At 38.5% G+C, this 27519-nt stretch overlaps 1 protein-coding gene across 1 annotated transcript in view; it reads left to right on the forward strand.

Moving 5' to 3' along the window:
* Pde11a (phosphodiesterase 11A) overlaps positions 1 to 27519 on the forward strand; it is a 352033-nt gene that overhangs the window by 281803 nt on the left and 42711 nt on the right. The window contains exons 14-17 of the mRNA XM_070020261.1: positions 2205 to 2295; positions 6740 to 6840; positions 15682 to 15759; positions 21466 to 21529. Coding sequence (XP_069876362.1) covers positions 2205 to 2295; positions 6740 to 6840; positions 15682 to 15759; positions 21466 to 21529 — 334 coding nt within the window. The remainder of the gene's footprint in view (positions 1 to 2204; positions 2296 to 6739; positions 6841 to 15681; positions 15760 to 21465; positions 21530 to 27519) is intronic.

The following is a 27519-nucleotide window of genomic DNA, read 5'->3' on the forward strand; positions in this document are numbered from 1 at the left end:
TTAAATATTAAGTCACAAATACTAGAATTCTTTTTTCTTGGCATGTCATAGGATCAAATCCGCCTGTTTCAAGACTGTAGATATACTTAGAGATGCCTAACTTGCCATCAGCTCTGTCCACCAGCCCAACCTAAGGGAGTCACTTCTGACCACCAAATCTCACTTAAAATTACCTTTGACAGTATATGTTGAAAGAGATTTTTTTATACCCTGATGTAGGAACTTTTTATTGATCAGAATAATATTTATCCATTGGGTTTACTAGAGTTTAAATCATCCCTAGGAAGAAAGCTGTATGTGTTATCCTTTTTTATTCCCAGTGATTTCTACGTCCTATCCTTGTGTTAAGTATGGTGGGAGAAATAAGAAAATACAGTAAACAGTCTCTTCTCTTAAAGTGATCAGAGTCTAATTCTCTTCTCTTGAACTCTTCACAGCCTTTCCAAAGATTTGGAAATGGAATTTAAATGCTCCAATTATTATGTAGCAAAGCATATGCTACCTTTTTTCATATATAAGGCTATTAAAAAACAGGAGACATTTAGCAAGGGACAAATTGCTATATAAAATGCAAAATGCCTCTATAATAAAAAAGTATGACTTTAGTTAGAGCACAATTTGATTTATACTCTTAGCCTTTCTGATAAGTGAACCTTTGCATTTTCATATTTTATTCCTAATTTTTAAGTATTAGAGTGCGTGCAATGAATGATCAATGGGTAGAGAAGGCAGCAGTACCACGGCACTCTGAAATTGCTGTCCACACCTCTCCCCTGTTTTCTCCAGGGACAGCATTTCCCTCTCATCCCCCTCTCTATTACAGCTGCCCCTGATGATTAAATATCAGTACCGAGCAGCTTTGTAGTATATTCTCCTAGGAGACTTCTTCTATTCATTTCTAGCATAATCTCTTATACTCATTTCTTGGGGGGAAAAAACCCATCTTGTCGCTTTCGGCCAGGTCCCAGAAGTGAAATACTGGGGCACATTAATCTGCCATGACAGCCTAATCCCATTCTTCACCAACTCCCCACAATTCTCAATTTCCTAATTACCTTTCATAGTTTTCCTTTTCAAAGTTTCCTTTTCAAAGCCATACCTGCACCAACTGCCATTAAGTCTTTTTCTCAAAGAATATACATGTATGCATATAGGGAAATTGTGGAGGGACATTTTATTTTATGCTCTGAGGTTTGGTGTCTGTCCAAAGAAGGACATACCTGAAGATAATTTTTTTACACTCACTTTTCTTTTTAATACACTTCTCCTCAGTGTGCTGCCTCTTGACTCCTAAGATGCTCAACTACTATTCCAAAAAGATAGTTGTAAAAATGAATGCTTTTGATCATTTTACTGATGTTATTGTTTGGTAGGTTGTTCTTTAAAAGTGAAATTTACATATAACTCAAAATAATCCCTTCAAGTATTAAAACTTTATTGATTTAAAATGGAAATATCCACATACATGTATATAAATGCATATATAGATAACTTATTTGTAATTAAAATAGACTATATTCTACTCCATGTCAGGCACTGTGACAAGCACTTTCAAATATTTTATTGTGGTCTCATGAACAACAAATGAGTAGACGATAGGATCATAATATTAGAGGCTAAGAAACTGAGGCTTAAATAGGCCAAGTTAGTGTCCAGAACTACCAACAGAGGAATGGCTAGGGTGAATCCAAATCCAAGAAACTCACATTGGTATCTTGGAGATAACAGAGACCACAGAAGGTTGTCAGCTTCACTTGTTGACACTGTAGAACATTCCCAAGGTCTTTTCCTATGGACAATCAAGCACATTTGATGTAGGAGAGCTGCTGGGGGCACTCAAAATCTCCTGAGGCCTACACTGTTCCCAGAGCTTGATGTTGTGTCTCCTCACAGCACCTAAGTTGGACCCAAAATGCTATTCTATAATACATTTGTATCTGTGGTATTGTTGCATGCATTATCCTTTCTTCTGATCATGTCTCTCTTGCTAGTTTTATGAAGGGCAGTGACTGTGTCTTATTAATCATACAGCATCCAGCTTTACATATAGAAAGTTTCTGGAATATTTGCTTATGAGATGAATGAACTAGACAAGCAGTCACCTGAGAATGTACTTGGTGTGGTGGTCTCCAAAAGCAGGAAAAGCAGCTTAATCCAAAGAACAGGTGTGGGCGATGGTCACCTCACCTTCTGTCCTCTTCCAGGAGTGGCTCTGCGCTGGCCCAGCTCTATGGGACCTCGGCTACCTTAGAGCATCACCATTTCAACCATGCTGTGATGATCCTTCAAAGTGAGGTATGACTTGCTCCACTTCTCCCAGTAACAGAAGAGCAGACTTAGGATTCTTAACCTCTCTTTCCTCATAGTCTCCACAGAGTCATGGGGAACTAGTGTTTAAGTCAATCTTTTGGACTTTGGTGACTCACTTGATTCTTTGACTTGCCTGATCAAGGATCCTGTCCAGGTTCTTCCTGAGCTGATGCTTTTAGTTTCACTCTTAAGCTTTACATAGTCACTTATAAGTAACAGGTATAGCTGCCTAACTGCAAACCATCTTGCCTTCCTTACTGGATGTAGAAGCCCACGAAGGGAATGAGTTGATCCAAGTACTGAGTAGCCTAACAATCCCATTTTGTAAAAGCAAAAGCCATTTAAAAGATGGTAGAGGTAGAGCTAGGTGCTAGTAGCTCACACCTGCAATCCTAGCAGGAAGATAAGATCTGAGAATTGAAGTTGGAAGCTAGCCCAGACAGGAAAGTTCATGAGATTCCAATTAGACATTCAAAATACACAGAAGTAGAGCACCAGCCTTAAGCAAAAGAGCTCAATGACAGCACCCAGGCCCCAAGTTCAAGCCCCAACAACAGTGCGCATACACACACACACACACACACACACACACACACACACACACACACACACACACACACACACACACACACACACACACACACACACACACACACACACACATTATAAGCAAAAACCAGGCAAGCGAAGTAGTACTTTAATAGCATAATCAAGAAATCTATAAAAAGATAAAGGAAATTAAAATTGATGGTAAGATCAGTTTAAAAGTGGGAATTGCAACTAAACTTAAGGCCCAGGGCTAATGCAATATGCCCTATTTTGCTTCCTGTGGCAAGGCAGGAGTTAGAAGTAGTTGGAATTTTTATACATTGTGCTTTCCACAGAGAAAAACAGAAACCATGAGCTGACTCTGGCTGAGGCATCTGAGTTTTAACTTGCCAGGGAAAGATCTGTTTAATTTTCTGCAGGCGTACAGACTCATTTTTGTGAGGGCAAGAAGGGATCATCTGTTCCCCATTATTTGTCAGTTCTCTAGCTGTGCCATTAATTATTATTATTATCATCATTAAGGTCCTGCTTCGCTGGAATAGCATCATTAAATATGGAGGATTTTTTTTCCTCCAGCCTATCTTGCAAAAGCTTGTCTTGTGCACTATCACAAAAACCTTCGACCCCATAAAGGAGAGTCACTGCTCTCCTGAATGCAACTGGAGCAGGGCACATGTGCCCATGCCAGCGTGATGTATTCTCCACTGGGAATGAAGCATCAGGGATAGGTGCTCAGGAACTGGCTGGCATCCTCACATCTGTGACTGTGTAATTTTCCTGTGAATGCCATGTTGTAGCAGAACGCTGAGGAAGAGGGAGGGAGCCATGGGAGGCATTTTTGTTCATACTGTTTCCTCTGTAAAGGAAAATAAGATGACGTTCCACTCTGACCCCAGAAAGCCAGGGATTTTAAACAGGATGCCAAGTCTCCTGGAGAAAACAACCTTGGCCCCCACAGAATTTGTGTTCATATAAATATAACACATTGGCTGCCCTTCACACGGGGTTCTTCTGAGCAACACTGAACAGTAATAATGGAACCAGGCACTGTTCATCTGTCACGTTCAACACTCTGTGGACATTTCTCCCTGATCCCTGCTGACCTGTCCATCAGAAAGGCAGAAAGGCAGGGGTTATCTCCCGTCCCCCTTTCAAATGACTCACAGATGCAGAGAAGGTGGATGGCTAGAGGGAGGTCACTGCAGACCTTTCTCCCTCCTCATTCTCTTTTTCCTTTTCATCAACTCTACACATACCATATCACTGAACAAAAGATAAAAAGCAGAATTTCCAGGCATCTCAACTCTACTTTGTGACTAAACCTTGAGAAACTGTACAAAGACAATTTTAATATAAATTATGCCCTGATGTAAATTAATCCTTTTCAAAAGTAAAGCTGGGGCTGGGAAGGTGGCTTAGTGGTAGAGTGCTTGCCTTGCATGCATGAGGCCCTGGGTTCGAATCCTCAGCACCACATAAACAGAAAAAGCAGGAAGTGGCGCTGTGGCTCAAGTAGTAGAGCGCTAGTTGAGGGACATTTCCCAGGCCCAGGGCCCAGAGTTCAGGCCCCACAACTGACAAAAAAAAAAAAAATTAAAGCAGATCTAATGAGCTTTGAGTTTTGTTATTGTGTTATCTGGAAATGGTTTTAGTTGCTTTATGTCTTGTCAAGGTAGCAAAATGCACACCTTTGCACACCTGTAATCCCAGCTACTCATGAAGCTGAGATCTGAAGAATCCCAGTTCAAAGACAGCCAGGACAAAAAAAAAAGTCCATGAGATTTCATCTCCAATTAACCAGCAAACCATTACACTGGAGGTATGGTGCAATTGGTAGAGCACCAGTCAGGAGCAAGTAAGCTGAATGAGAGTTTAAGACCCTAAATTTAAGCCCCAGAACAAACACACACACACACACACACACACACACACACACACACACACACACACACACATACACACACACACACACACACACACACACACACTTCACATCTTTGTAAAATAATCAGAATTCTCAAGTTCACATTAGTTTTTCCTTTGCCCAAAAGCTTTTAACTTAAGCCTCAATACTATATTTCTTTCAATAGGTGATACTGGGTATATGGTTGGATCAGGTGATTATTTTTCCATACCCTTCAGACACTTTTCCCAGGCTCTGGAATATCTGCTTATGGCTGATCCATGGATTGATGCTCACCCAGGCAGAAAAAAATCTAGGCAGAAATATGGTACAGCACTCCCTTAGTTATTTGTCTTTCTCTTACTGGGTGAATAAAGGGTCTAGAAGAGTTCATTTGAAAATTATTATTAATGTTGGATTTGGTCCCAGGTAGAACCAATATACTCTAGTCTTTAAAGAGTGGGGGGTTCACCCAATAAGATAAATTAACTCAAGGGAGCAGATTATCATCTGATGCCTAGTAAGAAGTAATTTACTAATTGATAGTCTTGGTCCCTGAAAGGATTAATTTACCTCTCATTGGAGAATAGTTTATTCTCAGTCATTTGCCCTTTCTCTACCATCTTCTGGCTCTCAGTTCTGGTTAAAATTGGTCCAGTTCCCAGACCACAAGCTTATGAGTTCATATTTCATGCTAAGAAAACCTGAAAAGTTCCCCAGTTAAAAGCACAAAGCATGATGAGTCCTGGTTTTACTAATAAATTAAGTAGCATTTTGGTCACATTACAAAGGAATTTTCACTTGACTAGAGTGTTGCTTTAACAAACTTTGATGAAAGCAAGAAAGCTTTCCCAAAGTATGGTGATAAAGCTGTAATTGCAACTTTTCTTAGATAAATGTTACCTCTAGAGTCCAGTTGCATGAAAAGCAAAGCTGTTCAGAAATCATTTGCTTGTACTGAATTTAATCCAGAATTGCCTTCCTTAAAGTGCATTTTAGTAGTATATGCAAGCTTTCTTTCCTTCAGCAGTCCTGTAATGTTAGGCCAAGTAGATCTTTGCTGTACAGAGTTTCACGAGCATTGTAGGATTCCTGGGCATACATGGCTTCTCTCTTTAAATGTCAGCAGATCACAACATGTTGTGACCATCAAAAAATAGCTCTAGACAGGGCTGGGAAAGTGGCTCAGCAGTAGAGTGCTTGCCTTGCATGCATGAGGCCCTGGGTTTGATTCCTCAGCACCACCTAAGCAGAAAAAGCCAGAAGTGGTGCTGTAGCTCAAGTGGTAGAATGCTAGCCTTGAGCTGAAGAGCTGAGGGACAGTGCCCAGGCCCAGAGCTCAGGCCCTACGACTGACAAAAAAATATATATATTTATATATATATATATATATAGAGAGAGAGAGAGAGAGAGAGAGAGAGAGAGAGAGAGAGAGAGAGGGGGGGGGGGGGGCAGAGAGACAGAGATAGAGAGACAGAGACAGAGAGCACAAAAACTCCTTATAATCACTAAGAACCATTGGTCTATTGGCCTTTTTACCTCATCAGTGTATCTTATTGTCACAGCAAGCATTTCTAGAATGCCAGCTAACTCTTTAGTAGTGGAATATTCATGGTAGGGTCAAACAGTTCCCAAATGTTTTGCCTGCGTCTCTTTCATGTACTTCCCTAGGAAATTAGTAGTGAAGTAGAGTTATTGACACAAACATATCCCTAATATGAAAAATTCAAATGTTTCCAAAGGTTTTCCCTTCCACTCTGAACACGTGATCAAGGATGCCTCCGTGGACCTCCTCAAAAATGATTCACTTCCTGGCCTTGCAGTACTTGCCAGGGAATGTTTGTATTTTAATTTTTTATTAAGCTTTAAAAATGATTTTATTATGTTCCCAGATATTTTTTTAATATAGGAAAAACATGTAAACAAAACCCAGAGACTTAATGATGTGTTTGGTGACTTTTTACTTTCTCATTACAGGGTCATAACATCTTTGCTAATTTGTCCTCCAAGGAATACAGTGACCTTATGCAGCTTTTGAAGCAGTCAATATTAGCAACAGACCTCACTCTGTACTTTGAGTAGGTATTGGCATTTGATCTATTTGACAAATGGATATCTGAAGTTTCAGCTTATAGTTAATTTTTAGGTCCATGTTGTGGGCCGCCTGTTCTTTTATCATTGATATCAATGTGTAAAAAGGGCTATATTTTTAATGCTTCTTCTCTAACTAAATGAAGTTCATTAAGTTAGTATGTATAAGCCAAAAGATCCATGGTTACCATGGCAAGATTTCTATTTTTTTTAATGAGCCTTATGTGGAACTCTTGAGTCAGAAATGCAAGGATGATAATTTTATAATTTTATTTTGAAAACTGCCTATCACTGCTATTTTAGGCTCCTATTTCTGAACCAATCTATAAGAACATTGATGATAATGATGTTGATGACCATGATTATAAACATATTAATTGATGGAAGGCTGACCAGAAAGTCAAGTTCTTGGTTTCTCCTCTTTTTTCTTTCTTAGAAGAGCTGTCTTCCCTTTTTTCCACAGCTTAGGCCTTTCTCTGGGCAGAAAATCACATCTTTCTCATTCCCTGTGAGGACTGACTCAATCAGATAATTCCTCTTTTGACAGCCTGGAACAGTCTTCTTCCAGTGATATGCTTCATCCTCTCTTACCTTAAAGACCAAATTTTCAATTATCTCACTTGATCCATAGCAGATTTTTGTTTCTCAACTTGCTTTTATTTTACTATTTTTAAACAAATAGTGTACATCACTTCTATATTTGTGACACTCAAAGAGCACAGTGCATCTACACAATCTATCAAAACTGTACTGTCAATGATCACAAATGATTTGATGCTTTTCTATCTTCATGTGACAGGTAAAAAGGTTTGCAGACTTTTCATTGTCACATTTTATTTCTTTGCCTCCCCAACATTCCATTCATTGTCTTTCTCTGTCATCCTTCCCTGCGATTTGAACCCACTTTCTTCTCTCTTCTTGTATCTCATGACTGACTTCTATATTATCTTGACCTGCATTACAATTAGCTGTATATAGGAAATACTCAGAAATACTTCACTTCAAGCTCGTGTCATTGTAGGCTTGCATCTCTTATTTCCATCACTTATTTCCTTCATTGCCTCCTAAGAAAGCTTTAAGTTTGGTTCGATTTTCAGAGTCATCCATAATCTGCCCCATATATTCTTGTATTTCATTTCTCCTTTACAGGCTTTATCTACTTCAACCAGGTCTGTCTATGTATTATCCTACAAGAGGCAATAATAGAATGCCTTAAAAATAATCCTAGAGAAGTGGTAGAGTGAGTGGCTGCTTAGCAAATATGAGTACACACCACTTAAGAGAAATAATCACAATTAGAAACACAACATGAGAGCATTGGGAAATGCAAAGAACAAAAAGCAGAAAGGTAGAAAATAGCTACACTTCATTATATGTCTTTTTAGTGCTGTTGTTGGGTTTGTTAGTATGTCCATGTAGTATTTTGATAAATATAAATTTTAATTAACATAAATATACATCCTTAAAAAGATAAGAATCCCAGCTCTACTGTTAACTAGCTGTATGTCATTAAATTACTTCCCTTCTGAGCCTCTTTTCTCCATGTGTAGAATGGAGATAATACTTATCTCAAATATCTTACAAGGGATGACATCAACTCTCTCACTTGCTTTATAGATGTATTTATTTTGCATGTTTTGTGGCTTTCTTGTTCCATTAACTATCATGACCTTCTTTTTTTCTGGACTGATCCTCCGTGATCTGGGATTTTGGAAAGCCTGCATTCTTTAATGTTTTTATTTCTTGTCCCTGACACTGGTGGATTTTGTGTTTGTGGGGTTTTTTTCAAAGTAGAAGCATTTTCCCAAACCAAGTTTTCAACCACCTCTTAAAGGGAGAAAAAAAAATCTCAGCCCATGGAGTCCATTTATCAAGTAAACCTTGTTAGGGATGAGTGACCGCTGGGATGCAGACAGGGAAGTTGGTGGCGAGTCGGTTTCTCATTACTCTGTTCTTATCTTAATGCTGCAGCCCCTGCTAATGTTTGCTGACTCTCATAGAAGCTGGCTTATTCTCTTTCTGCCAGCAGTATTATTTTTTGAGGTTCTGAATAGCTATTCATTCTCTAATCTAGACCTTCAGGGGACTGATTCACTTGCCTGTCTAAAGCTGCATTAAAGTATTGCCATATTTTTAGCCAAAACAATCCCTCAAGTTAATGAAGGGGAAAGTAACTCTACACACTGTCACCCAGATGCTTTTATTTCACATACAATCACAGAGCTGGAAGGAATCTTAGAAATGATGCCATCTAATTCATCTCCTTTATTTTGAGAAATCAGGTACTGAGTTTCCATTGGTTAAATAGGGTAGCTTTGGTCACGTAACTAATTATTGGCAAAACTGAAACCATACATCCTTTGGGTGAGGAGGGCCTTTCCTACAACCACCATTTTTCCCTTCCAAGGAATGAATCAAGAATATGTTGATTGAGGATACAGTTTGTGGCAATACTGACTTTCTCAGCTATACTTCAATCAGCTTAAAATTAACATGAACCTGGGTTTGATATATTCTTTTCTAAGTCACAATTGGAGATTGTGGCATAAATATAGTTAGTTTAGTTTGGGAAATAAAGCAAGAATGCCTGAGGAGGAGAGGCAGAGACTGGGACAGTGAAATGGAAAAGAGGGAAGCCACTGGAAGCCACTGGAAGGATACATTCCAGGTTGGTCATCTCCATGGTTAGCCAGGTTGACCAGTGATGATGGGACCATCTGAGAAAGTCTGTGTCTCAGAACTTTCCACTAGCATCCATCCTTGTCAGCCAGTTTACTCTAAGGGGTGTTGACTTCCATGTAATTCCAGGTTGTGCGCTCAAGGCTAGCGATTTCTATAGCTCTTCCCAGTTCCACCTTGAATCCCAGCAGGACTGGTTCCAGGGTAGAATCTGTGGTTTTAGTGGTATAGTTCAAGATTGGGAGAAAATGAGGTCTAGAGCATGTAAGGTGGTCCCTACATCTGGCTCTGAAGTCTGATTACCCACTGGTTCTTCTGCTCCTACTACTCAAATCAAATGTCATGATAGAGTTGAGGAAACGACCAGAGTGGCAGGGAGTGGATCCCTGCCTTTTGGAGAAGTATTTGTGGCTCATTACTAAGGACAGGGATTCTTGCTGTGCTCCAGGAGAGGGGAAAAAACCATGGAAATGTGGAGATTCTTTTGAAACAATCTTGAAACTTTCCATTTCTAATGGCTCAAGTGTCTTTGGGATTCTATGCCACTCACAGTGTATAAAGATAGGATTTACAAGATTTAAAGGAAAACAAACAAATCCTTGATAAGATTGTCTAGGTTTCATACCCCAAGTCTGGGGAGTTAATTATTTAGTCTGGTTTTCCAACTCACTGAAAACTTGGTTACTGTTGAATGATTTTCTGAAATTGATTTCCTGTGCCTATTTCTTAGTCCCTGCAGTCCCTGATAATTAAAGAGTAATTTTATCAGCTCAAGCAGGAATCAGACATACCCTGTCAGTGATCAGCCACGTGACTAAGAGAAGCTCCCACTTACTTAACCTCTCTCTGCCTTGGTTTCCTTGTCAGAAATATGAGGATAGGCATTTCACCCTTCCCATCTGCTAAGGTCCTTGTGGAAGGCAAAAAAGATTACCTACCAGGAAGAGCTTTGATAATTTAAAATACCTTATAAAAAAGAAATCATTCAGCCAGAAACCTAATAAAATATGCTTCATAAAAGATGACACTTGGAATGGGCAGAGAGAGACATCTAAAATCACAAACGTTACAACTTCAAAGAGATGTCACAAAGGTTTGGTACTATTTGTCTGCAAGTAAGTCAGCAAAGATGGCCTAATCAGCTGCCACAATTAGCTGAGATTTCCTGAGTGTTTACTTAGTAGATTTGTATGTGTGTGATTCCATTTTATATGGGCCTTTAATAGGTTAAATATTTTGGTAGTTTTTCTGACACATTTTTTTCTTTGTTCTGCTACTAAGGCTTGAAGGCAGGCTTGAGCCTGATCATTAACCCTTAGCTTTTTTCACTCAAGGCTTGTACTCTTAACACTTGAACCATACTTCCACTTCTGGCTTTTTGCTGGTTAACTGGAGATAAGAGTCTGATTGGACTTCCTGCCTGGACTGGCCTCAAAATGAGATCCTTAGAAGTCTATTTCCTAAATAGCTAAGATTACAAGCATGCGCCACTGGTTCCTGTCTAACACACACATTTTAAAACTCATCCACATGATATTACAACTAAATAGAAAATGAGCAATTCTTAAACATAGGACTACAGGCACATAGATCCCACAGGGGAAGGAAGAAAACAGTAATACTATCACAGGTGGAATGTTACGGCTAGAGTCAATGCACAGAGCAGCTGGAACCAGCTCTGCCTAGATCTCAGTTTTCACAACTACTTTGATTGTGGTTGGACAGGAATATTAGAACCTCCAATCTGCCATGTTCTACATTTAGAGTAATTTAAGGTTTTCTGTTTCCTTCATTTATAACTATCAACAAAACAAAGCTTGGAAAAGGTCATTTCACTCATGGGCTTAGCTAGCCCCTTGTGTTATCAATGCTAATCTAGAACAAGGAGAACATTTACTTTGAAATTAACTTCATGCTGGATGTGCTGCAATCCCACCCTTTGAGAGGCAGAGGCAAGAGGATCACCAATTTGAGGCCAGCCTGGACTACACAGAAAGACCCTACCTTAAAAAAATGAATGACAGGAGTTGACATCTGCATAGTACTTTTTATTCCCCTTTCCAAAGCTTTGGTGCCCAAAGCCCATAAACCTTCCAGAATATGCCTTTAGCAACTAATTACACATGTATGATTCACCTATGAATAAATTGAAAGAACACCAAGGGAACAGGATTCCTCCTGCACCTGCCCTCCCTGCCCACACAGATAAGCTTCCTGCAACCTCTGCCTGGTAAGTCTGGAGCTGAGAATGCAGGGGCGATGCAGGATGGCTTCTCACTTGCACAGGAAAGCTTCCAAATGTCCATGGGCTAAGGAGGGTCAAATCATCAGATGAATAGATAACATGTATAAGATACACACATTTAAATTCACACACACACACTCCCTGATTAAAATATACACAGGAATGGTGATTTCTCATTTTACAAACAAAAGGTGCCTGGCAGATAAATCACAAACCAGAAAGATCTTCAATGTAGCGGTGAGTGAATGTAACCAATCTTTGGAATTATTTTTGAGGGTAATTTTAACAGTTCTGTTGAAATGATGCTTTTTAAAAGACTGCCATTTTTCTGAGTGGAACATATGTCAGCAGAGCAGAATAAAAGCCTAATAAAAACATATCTGATTATAAATGAGATTTTCCAGTAAGTTGCTTTTCACTAGCTGAGGTACTTGCCATTGTCCTTGAAATCCAAGGTTCCCAATGATCTGCTTGAGAAGTTAATGACATAGTTCCTCATGACAAAAAGAGTCTGGATCTGGGGAGTATTATATAATTTTGTGGATTTTCAAACATTCCTTTTAAGAGTCCCGTGTTCCTAAAAGTACTTCTATTTCTAACAGTTTCATGTCATTGACTCTACAATTTACACACACACACACACACACACACACACACACACACACACACACACACACACACACACACACACACACACACACACACAAAGGACAAACTCTATGTATAAACTCATTCCAAAAAGCACAGTGAAATTTCTTGTTGTTTTGTAATTATTGCTGAGAATGAGGAAATCTGAAGTACAGTACCTACACAGTGGACCATCAACTTGGGCTGGGCCCTTCTTTCAACATCCTTTAGTGGAGAGATCGCTGTCTAGGTCTACCTTAGTTGGTACTGCCTCTGCCGGGGCAGAGCTGCCCATGATGCTAGTCTGTCTCATGAAGATGGGCAGCTGGGACATGGCATCAACTCTCAACATGAAGGCCTATCTGGCCTCAAAGATGTGTGCTACCTAAAGTTTACCAAGATTATCCCAAGGGCCAGAAATGGAGACTGGGGAATTAGAATCTACCTAGATCTGCCCACAACTTCTCAGGGAGAATCATTTTACCTTCCTTTACCTTGAGTTTCCCCACCTATAAAATGTGAGAATTATAGAAGATCTCATTCAGAAGTTATAGACAACACTCATAGTCTACAACTATAATGAAAACTCAAACATATGACTCAGAAATTTTACTTGTACTCATATATATATACATATATATATATATATATGTACACACACACACAGTACTCACACACAAATTTACAAGGAGAAGCGTATGAGCTTATTCATAGAAACAATATAAATAATACAAAATTTTAAAAATGAAAACCATCTAAAATGTCATCATCAGAAAATGAGTATATAACCAGTGGCATCATCATATATGCAACGCCATGCATCTGTGAGAAAGAGTGGCCTAGAGTATACATACCAATACAGATCAATCTCATAATCATTTTTTTGAAAAGCAAGTAGCCAAAGAATACATTCAATATGATATTATTCTATGAAGTTTTAAAATATGCAGAACAGGGCTGGGAAGGTGGCTTGGTGGTAGAGCGCTTGCCTTGCATGCATGAGGCCCTGGGTTCGATTCCTCAGCACCACATAAGCAAAAAGAAAAAAAGCCGGAAAGTGGCACTGTGGCTCAAGTGGTAGAGCGCTAGCTTTGAGCTGAAGAGCTGAGGGACAGCGCACAGGCCCAGAGTTCAGGCACCACGACTGGACCAAAAAAAAAAAAAAAAAAAAAGCAGAACAATGCATTTACTTACCTAGAAAAATGATAAAGATATATGTGAAGATGCTCAGTACCAAACAGAGAATGTGGTCATCTTATGATGAGAGGAAACAGATTACCAGGTATACAGTATATATGGTTCTACCAATACTAGATTTCTCACAGTTCCTATTGTGGTTTGGGGGATTTAATCTAGGGCCTAAACCCAGGTCCGTGTGCATATTATCAAGTACTCTACCATCAAGCCAAACAACCCTCAGCCCTTGATGTCCCAAGTTTAACTTGACAGAATTACTTCTGGAGCCTTAGTCAGACCTTGAAATGACAGAATAAATAGAACGTATTGGCTGTTAACTAGGATTACAGATTTTTATACACCTTATGAAGAGATTCCTCTCATTCCTCTTCTATCTACCATCCTCTTGGGGTAATGAATGTTCTCTTCCCAGTGTGAAGAAATCTGGTTTTGTTAGTGTCATATGAAACCAAAGACCAATCGTGCATTCAGTTTATTTAAGAATTTCATACCAGAAACTCTACCTATTAATATTTCATCACTAGGGAATTTATTTTCATGATGGTATTCAGTTTGCATGTCAAAGATTTATATTTCTGAAAAAGGGATTTTTTTCCCAATAAGTTAACCACCTAGGTAATATACCTTCACTTTCTCTCAAAAATGTTTTTTCCCTTTCTATCTGCAGATAGAAAGATATTTAGTGGAGAGTGAGTGAGATATTGGATGGGAATTGTGTTCTTACTTCATGTAAGTTGTTATGTTGTCCAGTGGGTTCTAGTCTGAAGGAATCTGACAGCATTTTTCTTGAATAGATCTCACATTGTTTTAGAATCTCAATTTCTCTAACTGTGAAGCCCCTAGAACCTAATTGAAATCAGTGGCTGAAAAATTACTTTCTGAAGTAATCATTTTAATTTATTCATCAATTTAACAAATATTTATTGAGCTTCAGGTACTGTTGCAAGCACTGAGCTAGAAGGAGTGAACAGAAATGGGCCAGGCCCTTGTCTTCATGGAGCTTGGAGTCTGGTAATTTCTTGAAATAACTCATAGGTTGAAGTGGCCCATCCAGGTGCCTAAAATGATGAGGATGGTGACTAGAAACTCCTCCAGAAAGCTTTTCATGAGCCTCCAAACTAAGCTCCTTCCTCTGTGAGCACATCATCCTCTTTTTACAACTTCCAGGTGGTCCATCTTTCTCTTTTATATATCTCCAAATTAGTAGAGGGTGTGTGTGTGTGTGTGTGTGTGTGTGTGTGTGTGTGTGTGTGTGTGTGTGTGTGTGTGTGTGTGTGTGTGTGTGTGTGTGTGTGTGTGTGTGTGTGTGTGTGTGTGTGTGTGTGTGTGTGTGTGTGTTTGTGTGTGTGTATGTGTGTGTTTGGTGCGTGTTTAGATTCATCAAACACTTAAAGTATCAGACTCTGGGCTAAAGGTTTCACTTTTATCATCTCATTTAATCCTCACATTTAACCCTAGGTTAGCAAATATGATCTTCACATTAGACTTGAAGAAAGTGAATTTCAGATAGCTTAAGCAACCTTCCAAAGTTGCACGGCGTGTAGGAAACGGAGTCACTGTTGAGAGTTACTTTCTGTCTTCGTAGCCGATGTGTTTAAGCACTGAAATGGTGAGATAGTTGCTTTCCAACCTGGAAAGCAAATATTTTTTATCCTGAATTTACTACTAGGGAGCCTACCTTTCCTCAGGTCATGATGCAGCTCAATTCTATGTTAGATGATAAAAGAACATTCTGCAACTGTCCGCTCTTTTTATTTGTCCTTGCCTCCCTCCTCTGACTTACAGTGTCACAGAGTGTCAGCACATAATCCTGAAGGCAGTTTCATATTGTCTTCCATTTTATGGTTCTGTAATATCCTCCACTGTAAATATATTCAGCAGTGATGTGGATATCTCTTGAAGCCTCAGCATTCTTTTTTTTTAAGTGACTTAATAGTGCTTTATTTAGCCTTATGATTTCAAATATTAAGTCAGTTGGTTCAGGTGGTCTTATATGTCCCCCATAAATGTATCTGTCACCCCACAGACAGAAATTTCATTCCAGGTTATTTCTTTTTTTCTTCATCTGATTTTCCTGCAGGAGGAGAACTGAATTCTTTGAACTTGTCAGTAAAGGAGAATATGATTGGAACATCAAAAACCATCGTGATATATTTCGGTAAGAAAAAGCTCATATTTCAGTGTTTTTTCATTATCTGAACATTTAGACACACTTTTCTGACAGTGCTAAAAGCATATTAAGAGATTTTTGAAGTAATAAATCTTCACTTACATCCAAAACACCTTGAGATTAGTTGAACAACTAGAGCCAAGATAAAGAATGGATCGTTTTGTCTTGCAATTTATTACTTCTTTTTCTCCTCTCCATAAATCTATCTTCAAAATTAGAAAATTAATTTACTTTCACCAACTCCTGATTTCTTCCTTTTTTCTGGTGTTGGAAAGGTGCAAGTGGGCAGAGACAGGATTTTTTAACCTTAGGAGCCAAAGTTACCCAGAGTGCAGAAAAGTGGTAAGTTACCTTTGTTTTCCTTTAGGGATAATAAGCACTGTGGATAGAAAACAACCTAAACACTGTGTGGGGCAGAAGTAAGGGCCTGTTCTAGACTTTGCACAGCAAACCACTCTACACATGCTCCAGCACATTGTGTCATTGCTCTCTCTCCTAGACCATGCTCTCACCGTCTTCATCTTCTGTTTCCTTCCTGTTCTCACACTACTAGGTTTTATTGGGAAGCGTATGAGGTCCTGGTTTGGGCTCACCACCAGGAAACCATGAGTTACCCTAAGCATGATTCCTATCTTAGCTATATATCTGCTATTTATCAACTCCTTACCTACAGTTCAGGATATTTCCTGCCTCCTTCCCTCTAGAGCCAACCTCACTTGGAAGTCTCTTGAGGTCACAGAGGGTTTAATCTCATCCCTCTCCACTCTGAATACTTCTTGGTTACCTTTACAGACCTTTCTTCATTCTTCTCAGAGTGAAAGAGCTCTCCTCTCTTCAAAATGACACCTCTACGCATCCTAGTTTTATTGTCTTCCCCCCATACCCTCCTTCAAGCCAGTATCTATGACTGATCTTGGCTTCCATTTTCAAAATCTTGTTTTGATGCTGATGGCCTTTCTAGAACTAAAAATGTGCTTGCAGCTCCTCAATAAGGAAGGCTTGTTGCTATATGCTGTATTCCCAGCATTTGGGAGGCTGAGGCATTAGGATCATGAGTACAAGGCCACCTGAAGTCACATAGTGAATTAGAGGCCAGACTTTCTCAAAGTCCCATCTTAGTTTTCTCTTCCCCCCCTTTCCATCACTCTGACATTTCACTTGTCCACTCAACTTCTTGCAAGAAGACTTCTTTTCATGTAATTTCTGTATTCCATGAATAATTATATACACATTATATGAATATGCATGTGTGAAATACTATGAATGACTATGTAATTACTGTGAAATTACTATGCAATATATGAATCTATTTCTCTGTAATGAATGAAATTATTACAAATGTATGCCCAGTCTCCTTTGAGCTCCAACCCAATGCCTATACTGATTGCATAGCTATCCTTCCATTATCAGCTTGTTTTGTCTTTCCTGGACATTCCCACAGTATTACACACCTGTGTACCCTGTGACCATTTTTGCTTTTTCCCAATTTTCTTATTTGTTTTTTATTTTGTTAATACTAAAGCTTGAACTTTGAACTCAGGGCCATGTGCTTTGGCTCAGCTTTTTCACATACTGACATTTTGCTGGCTAATTAGAGATAAAAATCTCAAGGACATTTTTTGCCCAGACTGATTTTGAAACTGATTCCCAGTTTGCAGCCTCCTAAGTAACTAGGATTACAAATGTGAAACACTAACACCCACCATCATTTTCCTACATTAAAGAAATAGCATCAATTATACAAGGGGGTTTCATTTTGACATGTCTACATTTGCATAACTGACTTAGCCCTTCTAGCACTCCACCTCCGTCCTCTTCCTCTTCCTCTTCCCAAACCAATCTCAACACGCTTCACTGTTCCATTTTCAAGTGTGTATATTACGTATTTGGATATTTATGCCACATTATTTTAACATAAACTGCATATTTGCATACCAAACTGAACTTGCTTTTTCCATTTAACTGCAGGCCTTGGAATTCTCCCCACAGCTCCACTTCTGGCTTTTTTGGTAATTTATTGGAGATAAGAGTCTCAAGGACTTTCCTGCCTAGGGTGGCTTTCAACTATAATCCTCAGATCTTAACTTCCTGAATAGTCAGGATTACAGGCGTGAATCACCTGTCCCCAGCTTCCAGCTAGATATTTTTCTGCAGAAAATTTCAATGTTTTTTTCCAGGGAAGCCCACCAGGAAAAAATGTCTTATTTGAAAGCACAGTATATAAAAGGCAGGTGTCTGCCTTTCCTGTTGCATTGCTTGGTTTGACTGAGATGCCCCGAAGGTAGGCACTGCTAAAACAATATCTGCAGAGAATTTTTAAATAGTAATAAAACCAACTAAAAGCCAGTTTGCATTGCCATATGCCCTAAGGTTTGAATAATGTCAGTGACGTACTATTTCTCCCTGAAGAAAATCCTTGGTTGAGATAAATTCTAACCAGTTTTGTTTTGTTTTGTTTTACTGCTGAACACAAAAATAATTGACAGGAAATTAGCAATTCTTTCTTACCCTCTCATTGTATATGTGTTATAATGTAAGCAAAATCAAAAAATGCCTGGTTTTATAGTCAGTCCCTCAAACAAGTGGACTTAGCTCCTCACGTTCCAGAGTAAACTATATCTGGAGTCTACACCAACTCACTCACAATGAATTTTATACCTCTAGCTGTACAAAATCCTGTTTTCCACAGTGTATGTGAAATGAACAAAGATAGCACCATACAGACACATAATGTGAGTTCCTTCCATCCTGGCATTCTATGTGACCATATGTGGTTTTTGTCTTTAAAATGTTAAACAATGAAACAGGTTGCTCTCTTTACCCAACATTGTTGTGTATAGAGAAACTTCAGCTCATACATACAATTTTTACTAAATTTGAATGTATTATTAAAATAAAAATTGTTTCTTTTAATTATTTTGGTGGTTCTACAGCTTTAATCTAGGGCCTCTTGTGTAAATTATTAATTGTTTTAAAATTACAGAACTAATCAAATAGATAACAATACTTAAAATGTTCTGCTGCCAGTATTAGATATGCTAGGTACACAACCATTCTTTTCCTGCTACTTAGGACAGAAATTTGATGCCCTTCTTTCAGGCCATGCATTCAATTTGACCAAAGTGATTCACTTAATTATAAATTGGACTGAACTTGAACAGTTGATACAACCTTCCTCTCTGTTCTCTCACTCTAGAAATATAAATCCTTGCAGAAACTTGATTTTAAAAATAATAATAATGATAACTGTGCCTTCTTCTCCTTTAGTATTTCCTTTGTAACTATCTGTCCTTGCCCTTGCATTTCAGCTCTCCCTGTCAATCCTTCTTTTAGGCTCTTGTCAGTTTATGCATACACTTGTTCTCTCTCCTTCCACTCCTTCTTCAAATGATCTTCACATCTACTCCCTAAAGGTCTAACTAGATCATTCTTTTTCTTTTGCCAGTCTTTGAGCTTGAACTCAGGACTTGGACTCAGGGCTTGCCTTTGTGTACTCAAAGTTCATGCCCTACTATTTGAGCCACAGTACCACTTCCAGCTTTTTCTGAGTAATTTATTAGAGATTATAGTCTCACACAAACTTTTCTGTCCAGGCTGGCTTTGAATCACAATCCTCAGATCTCAGCCTCCTGAATAGCTAGGATTACAGGCGTGAGCCACCATGGCCTGGCTAAATCCTTCTTAAATCTTCAACTTTGATTGATCCCTCTGTTTGGTGCTAATTGGGTAAAGGCTTTGCTCAATTAACCTATCCTACATCCAGCCTTTTCTATCATTTTCTGCATAGACTTCCTGCTCCTCTACTATTAGGGCATTCATTGGTGTAAGGAATCTTCTGTAAGACATTGTGAATTCCAGCCCTAACTTTGACACATCTAGCAATTTTAACCTTGGACAAGCTACCTAACTATTGAGAGCCACAATTTTTGGTAGGTAAAAATGGAAATAATACTAGAACCCTTATCTCAAATAAAAACTGTCAATCACCCTGAAGTGACTATTCAATAAATGCTATTAAAATCATCATCATCTGAGCACCTAACAGCTATGCAAGAAACTTGTTGATCAGTTGGTTAAGGTAATAATATGATAAGTTTTAAATGATCAATTGAACAGAACCTGAGTAATTATACAAATTATAATCCCAGTAGGCAACTTTGTAGCAGTTATTTTCTGTTCAGGAGGCACTGCCAAGCCCCACATGTTAACCCACATTTTCATTCCAACAGAACAGAAAAAGAAAAGTATAAGAATATAATGAGATGGGTTCCAGTAGCTTTGTAATAAACACAGGATAGTAAATTCTTTATTCACCTCTGAAAAGCTAATCTCTCTGTGCTTCTATTTACTTATTTGTAAAGAGGAACGATAATGCTCACTACTGTGAGTAGTAAAGATTCACTTACTAGTAGTTTGTTGGATAAATACTTAGTACAGAGAGAGGCATATGGTATGTACTATGGAAATGCTTATAATACAAAGGATCAAAAATGAAGAGTAGACCCATGTGTTTCCTTTTGCATAATGCTTAACACTGGGTTGTTTGGAGTTGGCTGCTTTCTAAGTGCTGCTCCAATCTGAGCAGGCTGCTGATGCTGATGCAGTCTGATTGTGCCTTGAATAACCTATTATTTGCTGAGCAGTCTTGCTCCCTGGAGAGATTTCCTGGTGAAATTATACAAACCTCCCTTCAGTGGAGCCTGCTTTGCCATCTGGGCCGCAGACATGATTCAAAGGCACTGGGATCTGGCATAGAAAATGTTAAGACACAACTGCAGGACAGCCCTCTGACCTTTAACAACACACCCTTTCTTCCAAAAGCAGTCAGCCAAGATGTGATCTCCCGCTCAAATCCTATATTACTTTCATCACCTACTGTTAGTTTTAACATAAAGAAAGCAGGTTTGGGACAAAGACTGTGTGTCTTGTTTTTCCCCTTCCCATTACATCAAATTATAATCCATCTACCATTTCAGTTGTTTTCATCATTCCTGTGTTTCCATCATTTGATGTAAAATTCTAGTAAGTCTGCCTCTCAAAGACCTTATTCAAATCATTTCTGTGTTTTCTTACATGCTCAGTCTAATGAAAGCTATAGCTGAAGGTGTTTCTTCTTCATAATGCTCATAAAACATGTAGGATCCAGGTAGTAAACTAGAATGACATGGTATGGCTCCCATAAATCTCAGCTCTATGGAGCCCATGAAAATGAAGGAGCACCCTGCATCTTATATGTCGTGTGTCTCACCTCTTTGGTGCGGATATTCTTCTGTTACCATCAATCAATGAGAAGTCAGCAAAAGATTCATTGGACATGTGCATAGTGTTATATATTGATTCCCTGGCTTATAGTTTAACGAAAAACAAAACAGCAACATTGTGCATTATAAATTATTTTAAACAGAGCTTGCCTGGTTCAGGTGTAGAAAAAGGAGTGTTTTGCTTTCCTTGGTTTGCTGCAGACCAAACAAAAAGGGCCACCAGGGGATGTGTGAGCGCTTTGTCTTCTCAGCAGTGTGGTGGCATGCTAGAGATTCCAAACACAGGGACTATAAACAGTGCTGCCCCTTGTTGAGGGAAAGAAGACGTGAGCCGGCCTTGTTTTCATTTTATTTATTTATCTATCTAGGACGGGTTTGTTTAGGAATGCTACAAAAGATCATTCAGGCTGTTTTGTTCGGTTCTGTTTTTCAGATCAATGTTAATGACAGCTTGTGACCTTGGAGCCGTGACCAAACCGTGGGAGATCTCCAGACAGGCAAGTGGTGATTAATGGCAGGGCTCGGCAGAGGAGGGAATGGGGGGGCGGGGAGGGGGGGGTAAGTGAGACACTGAAACCCTAGTGGATTTGCATCCACATTAACATGATATTAAAACAGAAACAGCAGCAGCAGGCTTAGTCACAATAGGGCTTAAGCTCAGTCTTTTCTTCACTGAGCAATTCTATTTCTGCCTACAAGATTTTTGTAATGTGCTAAATCTGAACAACACTTTCACGATTTCTTAAGGCAAGCATTTCTAAAATAGGGTTTCTGAATAAGTAATCATGTCTTGGTACAGGGTCCTATTTTTCACATTTGGAGAGAAAAATAAAAGAGGCTAAAAAGGAAATTGTATTTTTCTTTCCTAATACTATTCAGATATCAGAGGCCTTTTATGACCACCATGTGCAACACCCAATTTAATTTGTATCACAACAGTTCTGTGTTTACATTTCTCTGTTTTCACCACCACCCAATTCTGGTTTCATGGCAACAATAGTTTTCAATCTGGTAATTACCCAATTCAAAGTCTTTAATTACTGATAAAAGTTAATAGCTCTTTCAGTTTTCTCTCCTTTTTTAAATTTTATTTTATTGTTCTGATGAAAGATCATGCTATATTGCCCAACTCCCAGTCTCAAACAATCCTCCCACCTCAGTCTCTCTAGTGCTAGGACTGCTGGCTAATTATTTAAGCTTTATGGGATACCTAATATGTGAACTGTGGGGGCCAAAACAGTCACTTGATATCTTAACACTTGATGTTTTAGGGAATAACATATATTCATGCACCACCAACATATAGCTGTTCGAGGCACATTATCTCATTTAATCCATAAAATGCCTTCAAGTATAGTTGCCATAGTAGGCATAATAATAGACACAAGAGGAACCAGGTCCTAGTCTGAAACCTGTAGCCATTATTTTTTTTTATTTTTTATTTTTTTGGTCGGCCGTAGGACTTGAACTCTGGGCCTGGGTGCTGTCCCTCAGCTCTTTAGCTCAAGGTGAGCACTCTACCACTTGAGCTACAGCGCCACTTCCGGTTTTCTGGTGGTTTATTGGAGATAGGAGTCTCATGGTCTCTCCTGCCCGGGCTGGCTTTGAACCACAATCCTCAGATCTCAGCCTCCTGAGTAGCTAGGATTACAGGCGTGAGCCACCAGCACCCAGCACCTGTAGCCATTATTGAGAAGGAAAGGGCATTTTTGCCAATGTGATTTAAGAAAGTATCTGATTTGGGAGATGAGTTTGGTTTATCCAAGTGGGCCCTAAATTCAATCACAGTATCCTTGTAAGAGAGATCAAACATTTCAGAAGAAGAGAAGACGATGTGAGAAGATGATGCAGAGACTGAAATGATATGGCCACAAGCTAAGGAATGCTGGCAGCTACCAGAAACAGAAAGAGGCAAGGATAGATTCTCTTCAGAACCTCCAGAGGGAGCCCAGCCTGCTAGCATCTTAATTCCTGTTCAGTGAACTGATATAGCTTTCTTGTCCTCAAAAAATATATTGGAGAATAAATTCCTGTTGTCTTAGCCATAAAGTTTGAAGCAATTTTTGGCAGCTTTGAGGAATAAATATAGTTATTATCTTCACTTCATAAATGAGAAATATTAGGTTTGAAAAGATAGGAAATCTGAGATCCTATATCTAGCAGGTGGTAGGGGTAAAAATAGATCCTAGCTGGCTAGGCTCCAAGACTTTAATCTCCAGGATGCTTTCCTACATAGTATGCATCAATCTTCAATTTTAAACTATGCAGTATATAATAAACAGTCTATACAGAATATACTATGTTACACTAGACCTCACAGTTCTCATGGTTAAAAAAAATTGCTCATGAACATGTATTCCTTTGCCCTCATTTTGGATTGTGCAGATGAAGCAGCACTATCTGCATCATTCTGGATCTCCTGTCAGGGCCCTAGAAGATCTTGCATTGACAATTAAATGCCCCACTTCAACAATTCATTGATCCAAACATGTCACATGACCTCACTCTACCAAGAACAGTGATTTCATGTGCCCACCAAGTAGAAAGACAGACACTGTTGGTAAAACATGTCTATCATGCCCTTCAAATCACCAAAAATATTATTTTCTTTCCTTTTTGCAGATAGAATATATTCTTCTTCTCTCCTGAGGAGAAAAACCCAAATGGCCTATCAATCAGGACAAGTGCTCAGTCCAGAAACTCAGGCAGATTTATACCTATTTCCCTAATAAGTCCTATGCATATCAAAAATACAGTATCTAACATTCACCCCAAACATAAAATACTACTGCAGTATTCCCATTCAGTAGGAAGAGATCAGAAACATTTGCAGTCAGTGTGTAATTCAAAGCAATTCTAAAATCCCTGTGGTCATTCGCTGTAAGAGCTCTCCACACTGCAGTGGGCCTGACTCCCTGGGAGCTACCTCCACATTCATTTCCCTTCACCTTTAGATCCTTATCCTTAGAAATTATTCCTTTCCATTATCTTCCATGCAATTATTTGAGGGTGAAGTAAGCTTTTTCAGCTTGTTTCTCACCTAAAGAAGGTTTTGTTTTATATTATTATGGGTTCCTGGATTCTTTAGCATTGAAAGTCTTTTAAACATTTAGACAGTTGTTTGTGTCTTTGATTCTAGTTATTTCAATTTGTCAGTAATCACATTTACAGTCTTTTTTTTTCCTACCCAAAACATCTTAGATTCTCTGTATTTCTTTGCTTTCTTATATTTGGGATTAAAGAACTATACAAATCAACCTTCCAACCAACCTTCCTTCCTTTTTTCCTTCATGTTCTGTCTTTCATGTTCCTTCTTTCCTCTCTCCCTCTCTCCCTCTCTCCCTCTCCCTCTCCCTCTCTCCCTCTCTCTCTCTCTCTCTCTCTCTCTCTCTCTCTCTCTCTCTCTCTCTCTCTATTCCTAGTATCTTGGGCCTCACAAATATTAGAGAACTATGTAGGTAAATCATTTCCCTGAGCTATTTTCACCCAGTTACCAGAGTTTGTTGCTTATCATCTAACTCAGAGTTTTTAACTCTAGGGTGTTGACCATACCTTTGATTAGATTCTTATTTCAAGAATGAACCTTATTTGATGTTTGTTATTTAAAACATGCCTAAATTTTAATTTTTAGTTTTGAAGTTGAGAAAGAGCTTTAATTTCCATCTCTGTAAGACTTAGAATTTTCCTAATCTCTTTCATTTGTTTTTATAAGCCTGATGATCCTTTCCTGAAATCACTTCCTGGAATACATGGAGGAGGGGGGATTGTCAGTATCAGCCATCACATGCTACTAACATTTTTTCCCAGACTCTTTTCCTAAGACTGTAAATTCAGTAAGAATATCATTGGCTTTACTTCAGTAATAATTGCACAAAATTATGTTATATAGATGATCTGCTATCTGATTCCTGAACCCAAGCTGATGCCACGTATTTTAGGATCACTCAATTTTTTTTATTTCTTTTTCCTTTCTTTTCTTTTTAAGCATCAAGACCTTGCTTCCATACAAATTTTTGTATGAGTCAAGGTTAGGTTAGGCTCTACTGCAATAACAAATATATTCTGAAATTATATTTAAAACCAAATAGAATTTATTTCTTGCTCACATCATAGTCTAATGCAGATTGAGCTGCTATGGTAGGGACTAAGTGGATGGAAGGATGGAGGGTGGAGATATCTTGGAAGGATAAGGAGAAAAATAGAGAAGACTGGAAAGACAATGAGGTGAGGTATGACATGCCAGGATCTTAGCAGCATCCTATAGGGAACAAGAAATTCACAGGACAAAGTATTTGGAAGAAAAATAATCTCTACACTGATATTTTAGATCAACATGGGAGGTTCAGAAGACACTTCTAAGTGTTCTACTCAATTAATGGTATAAATATTATTTTTATATTTCTTGATGTGAAGTTCCACTGATAAGTGTAGAAAACCAAGAAAGAGTCCAGGAAAATAAAAACATCATTATGGTTTTACAAATGTTTCCATCAGGATTCTTGTGACAAGTCATGTTCATGTTTGTCTCTAAATTGAGTAGGTTAAAATATTTTTTTAAATTATACTCGTTCTTGATTTCAGGAAAGATTTGGACATAACTGAGGCCTTCTTTTAAAACTAGAAATGTATTTCTAACTTCTCAGATGTTTTTCTAAATTCCTTTTCAAAATGCCTTTAAAAAAAACACTTTAATCTACTCAGTTTTCCTCCTCAGAAATATGACACTGAGCATGTGAGTTTCTCCAGTGATCCCCAAGGACTGATTAGCATCCCAATTTCCTTCGTTAATAAAAAATTCAATCAGGAGCGACTTAATGTTCCTGATTGGGTTTTTAAGTACAAACAAAACAGTGGTACAAGTTAAGCTGTGAAAGAAACACTGGAGAGATACTGAGGACCTCTTTAGAAGGAGTAAGGGCAGGATTTTGTCTTAATTTCTCTGCTTTCCACGGGCTGTAGACCTGTGCGGGACTCCCAACCATGGTGCACTTGATGTGCACATTTCCATTTTTTAATGTAGAAGACCCAGCTTCAGAGCTAGCTGAGGGAGAGTTCTGGGATTAATGAGGAGAAACCCTATGGGTATGTTTTCTTCTTTAAAGGAAGTCTGGAGAATGGAGACCTGGGATGCTAAAATCAAAGGCAGTAGCATTTTGGGAAAAGTTAAATCAAGTCCTAGAAAACACACAACATACCAGCCAAAGGACTATATAGTCAGCTGGTGGGAAGGCAATCTTTTGAGTCACTTTCGATTACTTTGTTTAAATTAGTACATATTAATTGTACAAAGGGGAGTTCATTGTGATAGTTCTATGCATGTATCAAATGTACTTGGATCAAATTCATTCCTTCTATTACTCTCTATTCTCCTCCAACTTCTTCCCTTTTTATACAATTTAAATAGATTCCATTATATTATTTTCACAAATTCATAATCTACTTTGTTATTTACTTACCAACATCATCTCCTTCCCGCCCACTGGTGGCTTTCCTCATACAGCCCCCTTTTTATGTGAATATATACCATAAGTATATACATATACAAGCATACATACATCCAGATGAGGAAAAAAATCTTGTAAGTCTAATTTATTTCCATTAGCCCAATGACCTGCAGTTCCATCCATTTCCCTGCATGTGACAATTTTATTCTTTTTTATGATTGCATCATACTCCATTGGGCATTATACCACATTTTCTTTATCCATTCATTGGTATATCCTGCTACTTTTATGCAGCTAAATTCTTGAAAGAATCTGACCTTACTGGATATTTGGTGGGTTTTTTTCCCCTTAATAGATGGTTTTATCCTTGCTACTCTTGTATTTCAGGAAGATACGGTATTTAAGATAGTTAAGTTTTATCTGTGATCCATCTTTTGAGCTACATATATATATATATATATATATATATATATATATATATATATAATGTAAATATCTTGAGTCAGTATCCTTGATCAAAATTAAACTCATCTCACTTACCAGACATAGGACCTGATCTTTCTAATAGCACAGGACAAAGAAGGCCTAGTGTAGGGATCCAGGTCTTGCCATCAATTGTATAAGATTTTTTTCCCTTTTCCTTCCAATATTTTGCAAATCCAGGTAGTTCATTCAAACCTTTCCTCAGTGCACATCATATTGTTATTGTTACTTCTCAACACTTATTTGTTAGATCAATTCCTTCAAAAAAATGCTGAGAAGGAAAGTCTTTGGGAGATAAAATAATCTCTTTAGCTTGGCTGTTGATCATCCACACTAATGGATGAAAGGTAGGAAAACAAAGCTGTCAGTGGTCTGAGGAAGAATATCCATTCCACTGTGCTTGCAACAAGTAGAGTGTGCCATACATAAACACTTTCAGTACAGATTCAGATAGCCCAAAGACTGTTGTTCAAACTAGATCATAACAACCTGAGAAAGTCTGGTATGACCTAGGAAGCTTGCATTAGTCTTGCCTCTTGGTTGATAGCTACAGTGGAAAG

This window comes from Dipodomys merriami, unplaced genomic scaffold (assembly GCF_024711535.1).
Source record: "Dipodomys merriami isolate MVZ:Mamm:240054 unplaced genomic scaffold, mDipMer1.0.p SCAF_1, whole genome shotgun sequence".
NCBI lineage: Eukaryota > Metazoa > Chordata > Mammalia > Rodentia > Heteromyidae > Dipodomys > Dipodomys merriami.